This window comes from Silurus meridionalis, chromosome 28, assembly GCF_014805685.1.
Source record: "Silurus meridionalis isolate SWU-2019-XX chromosome 28, ASM1480568v1, whole genome shotgun sequence".
Lineage (NCBI taxonomy): Eukaryota > Metazoa > Chordata > Actinopteri > Siluriformes > Siluridae > Silurus > Silurus meridionalis.
This window is the reverse complement of record NC_060911.1, coordinates 13,207,479-13,213,478: the sequence shown is the minus strand read 5'-3', so window position 1 is coordinate 13,213,478 and position 6,000 is coordinate 13,207,479. Positions and strand designations below refer to the sequence as shown.

Here is a 6,000-nt window from a genome sequence, read left to right as displayed (position 1 = left end):
CCAGGATCTGTGGAATTTTCAGCTACCTTCCTGCTCCTGTGTTATGAAGTCTTTTTATACACAATGCTCAGATCTTACCTCAATCGCTGTGTTTCAGCGTCACACTGACCGAGTCGCTTTAAGAAACAAAATATAGATCTCTAAAACCCAGTGTATGAAGGTTAATTAGTCCTTCAATGGAACTCAGGAACATGATGTCAGACCTGATGAAGAGCCACGGTCATGTCAACAAGATACCAACAGAACCTCTTTATTAAATTATTAACCTGGATTACGACTGAACAGTCTGAGAAGAATGCCTCAAAAATCCTGAGTGAGGAACCAGAGAACAGGAGGAAGTCTTGTGTGACCTTCAGGAACCTTTATGAAAATTAACAGACTGCTTTAATGGAATGAATTCCTGGTGGGAATCGAGAAAGAGTGCAAGAAAGGGGAAGAAGAAATGTCACAGGCTGGAATAAAAAAAAATGCTTTTATCTCATTTATTCGCCGCGAATTTGGGGACGTTCAGGTTTTACTTCAGAATCATAATCTTTCCCATGCTGAATTTAATGTAAGAGAGACTTCCTGGCAGTCAGACTGTATCACGTTTTATATATATGTATATTATAACGACACGTACGTCCTCAGACACGTAAGCGAACCGAACGTAACCGGGTAACACGTGAAGAAAAGAGACGTCTGCAGTCATCTACATACACGAGGCTCACTGATTGGCTAGAGTCACCGTGAATGACGCTACTGAGGAAGGAGTAGCTGGGCTATTGTCAGTGTTGGGCCCTTGAGCAAGGCCCTTCATTCAAACACTGTAAATGTACTGAATTCTAAATGTACCAAATCATTTCTTTATGTAATCTTTCGATTTCCGAATCCTTTCATTTCAGGAGCCGTTTATGCAGAACCATTGTGTGACCAAGCCGAAGAAGTTCTGTCCCTCCTGACACAGCAGGGTCTGACGGCGTTTAAGTATAAAAGACTCGGGAAAGGAAGTGCGTCTAGTCGACAAACCCTTGTGTTTATTTGTAGACAGGAGGATCATCATCAGCATCATCATGATCATCATCTATACTTTCAACGTAACCTGCAGCCAACAACGATGGACAACAATTGAGCTTTCACTTATAAGGGTTCCTAAAACCAGCACTGCAAATTCACTGCACACACACACACACACACACGCTCATACACTCTTCAACAAAAGTATCAAAAAAACACTCGAAATTCCCACCGACTATTAAGGTTTAAGACTAAATATATATATTTGTTTATTAATACGGATTTGTAATTATACATCCAACGTTCTATACGGTTAAAATGGACGACGTTGTCCTCACCCAGCCGGAATTTTTTTTACTTTACTTCGCCTACAGTTCCTTTCCCAAAACCCTCATCAGGGAAAAAAAAAGAAACCTGTAAAACATTTTTCAAGACCTTTCTAAAGCAAAGGCACGTTTTCGTTTTTAAAAAGAAATGAAACGGTAGGCAGATCGTCGTGTTATCAAGTCGTGGAAGCCGAGAGAAGAGGAGAAAGAGGAAACGTCCTCCACGACACGTGGGTTCATTTTACGGACCATTGAGGAGGAGGGGGAACCACGAGAGCGTGAGGTTCTTCACGTCGAGGAGAAAAATTAGACAGGAGTGTCGCTACGGGCATGATACGCCGTTTGTTTCCTCTTCGTCCGCTCCCGTTTCGAGCGAACGAGATTGGCTATGGTTCCTGCTCGTGTGGAGCACCCAGGCCCGCCTGGATTCTGTAGGAGGTACTAGCGGGGGAACCCTGAAGCGCTCTTCTCCCGTCTCGGGCGTCCGTTATAACGAACAGGAGAAAAGAGGAGACGAGGCGACTGGGAGGAGACGGGTTCCCCGTTTGTTGGTCTCCAGGCCGATTCGTGGCACTCTGTCATTGGTCAGTCTGTTTCCAGCAGGCGGGGTTTAAAGAAAGCGGGCGGGTCCCAGGCTCATACGAAGACCTTGGCGAGGGAGTCTGCTCCGGCGCTGGCGATGTAGCACTTGGACGGGTGGAAGGCCACGTCATGGATGGACTCGTCGAACTTCTTGCGGTGAGCTGTGAACTCCTGGATGCACGTCTTGCTCTCGAGGTTCCATAGGCGGATCGAGCAGTCGTGGCCTGGAAGACAGCGAGAAATCGACGGGAATTTTACACAAGAGCAACTGTAAAATTGTAACGTACCAAGTCATAATGACGCAGCAGAAATCTCAAACACGAGTGAAAAGGTTCTATTAATATTATAATAAATTACATCAGAATACACTTTTATACAAAAGCCTAGGTATTGTTTTTACATTGAATTTTTTTCCCTTGTCTTTTAATAATTACAAACCCAAAGCTGGAAGCATGTAGGCAATATAGGGATTCAAACTCATAAACTTCTGATCAGAACTCAAACATAGTACACTCACTGCTATTTATGTGTAATAACCACACTGATTCAGGTCGAGGAAGGTCGCAAGTTCAAATCTCACCACTGCTGGGGCCTTGAGCCCTTAACCCTGAACTATTCAAATGAAAGCCCCTCTGGAGAAGGGCGTCCGCCACATGAGCTACCATCATTTAAACTGTTAAACAAACGCTTACTTCCGGACATCAGGTACAGTCCGTTGGGATCCACAGCGAGGCTCGTAACAGCGTCCAAATGGGCCACCATCGAGTGAATGGGCTTTCCTGTTAAAATAACAATGAAACCAGTATCTCAGCTTTTGAGAAAAGAAAAAAAATGAATTCAATTCAATTAATTGTTACTGTTTGCACAACCTGCAGTTTTAAACCACCGTAGCAAACCGTTAATATTAATTACAGTCCACTTCGTAATGTTATGAAGGAGCAGAGTGTGGTATTTAGGGCCCTCTGCTGGCTGCGAGCTGAAGTGCAGCCTGGTCATAAAGACGTACCCGTGTTGTTGTCGTAGAACTTGATGTGATGGTCCTCCTGAGCCGTGATGGTGATGGGGAGAGTCGGGTGACTCAGAACTTTATTAACCTGACACAAAGAACCTGAGAACAAACACAGAACAACGTGTTTAATGAGGACGAGAGCAGAAATAAACTTAAATTCAGATTAGTGTGTGTGTGTGTGTGTGTACCAGACTCAGTAGTAGACTCGAGACTCTGCACTAGCTGCTGTGTCTCCATGTTGAAGAGGCCGATCCTGCCATTAGTAAAAGACGTGACCATGTACGCAGGTTCACTGCATACCAGATCCACCGAGGAGGGCACGCCCAACTCTGCAACACACACACCAGAAATTGGTTCAAACCGTTATACATTATTCAGATCAGGGGTTTCCCCAAACTACGAACATTTGGAACAGCCCTCTGAACAACAGCATAGACATATTTTTAATTATTTAAATTTAAATTCGTTTTACTCACATCATATCTGTATTTGATAATAAAGGTCTGCTTTTAAACACAAATGTCCCATAGTAATGAATAGACTCTGAGGCACCATAACGATTAAAAAATCTATTACTGACAGTTTTCAGGTCTGCTGTCATTACAAGAGCGGCCTCTAGAGGCGAATCACCGATGTCACATGCTGCTTGTTTTTACACGCGAGACTGCACGCTGCACGGAGAGCGGCATATTATACTTATTATTTATCAATGTTTTAGTTATATACATTACCTTTAGCACATTATCATGATTCAGTAAAGTTTTATTTTTTATAATAAAGTTCACTATGATTTACATGGAGTGTTGTGTGTTTTTTTTGAAATTCAGTATCATTTATCGGGAAATACAATCCAACATAGCTATCGATATCGATTATAATTATTAGTTTGATTCGCCCACCAATAATATGCAAATGTACAAGAAACCGTTTTGCATTCAGTAGCATGAATATTAAAAACATTTCATTTGTACACATTTTTTATTCCAAAATTACATACTATTTTAGACTCAAATATGCAGACTTCTCTGAAGATTTTTAAAACCATACTTATCGAAATTAATGATTTTAAATTCCAACTATAAAGTGTCAAGTTACAATCCCTGGTGTTTGTCAGAATCAGAATCTCTGATGTTTACCATGTGTACAGTCGGGGGGCGCTGTACTGTCATTACACATGCAGTCTAGCTCAGATCACAGAGAGAGTGTGTGAAAACGATGACACGATTTTAGTTATTAGTGCAGAATAAAATAATAAACTGATCTAGCATTAGGAGGAACAATAAACACATTTAATATAATAAGGAAATCTCCACAATAATACTGGTGGTCACTCCAGACCCATGTTATTTTCTGTTAGCTTATTTAAGACTGGAAAAATGATGTGGCCCTCACAGAAAAACGTTTGGGGGTGACCCCTGATTTTAAAGTAATTGAACCACGGTGGGTTCGTATCCTGTACCTTTGTTCTCGTTGAACACGGCGATGGCCGGCTCGATGTTGGAGGCGTTCCATAACCTCACCGTGCCGTCGGCCGAGCAGGACAGGAGGCGCTCGTGTGCGCTGCTGTGTACCAAACCCCAGACCAAATCTGTGTGTCCACACAGCGCCCCACGCAGGACGCTCGGCTCTAACACACACACACAAAACCAGATTGGAACAAACTGCTCCATGAGATGAAGTAATAAATTGGAGATGACTTGGAGACGTACGGTACGAGTCGTAGGGGTCGATGTTGGGGCTTGGGGTGTTCCAGCACTGAATGGTGCCGTCCACTCCGCCGCTGTAGCACTGCTCTCCTGTGTTATTCATCACTACGCACAGCACCGCTCCCCTATCCCACACACACACACACACACACACACACACACACACACACACACACACACAACGTATTACACAGTATAAACCTTCATACACACACTACACACACGCTTCATTTTCTTACCTATGAGCCCTGAAGGTATAAATAGGTTCCACATCCAGTGAGGCATTCCTGTCAAACAAACACACACACTTACTTGTAGTCATAAACCTACACATTTAAACAACCTTTACGTCAGCACCATGGACAGCGGTGCAGAAATGCAAACGCTTACTTCTTGGCAGGCGTGGTCTTCTGCAGATTCCACATCTTTAGCGTGTGGTCTTCGGAGGCCGTGACGAGAACCGGCTCCGTGGGGTGGAACGCCAGGCCGCGGATGGCGTCGAAGTGACTGCGCAGGGAGAACTTGGGGTTCCACGTCTTACGCAGGGCGTCTTTATTGTTACCGATCTGAGGTGATGGTGTGGGGGTTGTAGTTATTAGACAATCGAGATTAGACAAACTCTATCTAGGTCTATATATGAGAGAGATATCGCTGCATTGCACGTCACCTAAAGCAGTTCTTCAAAGATGGATAGTTTTAATAACCTCTAACAACACTTCAAGATATGATTCGTCACTGGGAAAACAAATAAATTCGAGTCGCACTAAAATTTCCCAGAAGTGATTAAAAAAAATTTTAAGGACAAAAGTTTGTGGACATTTAAAATGTATGGTATTTGTTAGATGCCCTTATTAAGCAGCTTTGGGGTTAAGAGCCTTCACTCATGGGCCCAGAAGTAGCAGCTTGGTGTTTCTGGGATTTTAACTCACTGGGATATTGTTCCACTAGATTTTGTGTAGATTTGAGAGAGATTCATTCAGCAGTAACGGTGTTCGTAAAGCCAGGTACTGATCTAGGTGAGGTGAGGAGGCCAGGGGTGATGTTCAAATTCCAAAGGTGTTCAATAAGGGTGAGAGCTCTTTAGAAGATCTTCCACTCCATCTACATGGGTTGGAGCAGGTCCAGAACTTCTAGTTCAAGTGAATGGAAAATTTGCATGCTACAGAATCGTGTGTGTAGAAATTTGTCTTGTTGAAGAACCACGTCTTTTTTTTTTGTCTGTATGGTGTATTTATTAATTTATTCTGTTAGCTGTAAACATACTCATCTTGTAGCTGTGAGAAATCAAATGTTACGCCGCTTATACACAGAACTAGTTTGCCGCTGCTATGATCATCAGTAACTAGTGCTGCGCAGTTGGTTGCTGATATGTGATGGGTGC

The 6,000-nt window shown here is 43.1% G+C and overlaps 1 protein-coding gene across 3 annotated transcripts in view; it reads right to left on the bottom strand.

The window, feature by feature from the left end:
- Positions 1–234: 234 nt before the first annotated feature.
- LOC124381305 (striatin-like) overlaps positions 235–6,000 on the bottom strand; it is a 31,886-nt gene continuing 26,120 nt past the window's right edge. For all 3 annotated transcript variants that reach the window (XM_046842814.1, XM_046842815.1, XM_046842812.1), the window contains 8 exons: positions 5,010–5,185; positions 4,859–4,906; positions 4,623–4,744; positions 4,373–4,540; positions 3,102–3,242; positions 2,911–3,012; positions 2,597–2,683; positions 235–2,128 (listed from right to left, as the gene is read on the bottom strand). In XM_046842814.1, the coding sequence (XP_046698770.1) occupies positions 1,959–2,128; positions 2,597–2,683; positions 2,911–3,012; positions 3,102–3,242; positions 4,373–4,540; positions 4,623–4,744; positions 4,859–4,906; positions 5,010–5,185 (1,014 nt within the window). In that variant the 3' untranslated portion in view covers positions 235–1,958. The remainder of the gene's footprint in view (positions 2,129–2,596; positions 2,684–2,910; positions 3,013–3,101; positions 3,243–4,372; positions 4,541–4,622; positions 4,745–4,858; positions 4,907–5,009; positions 5,186–6,000) is intronic.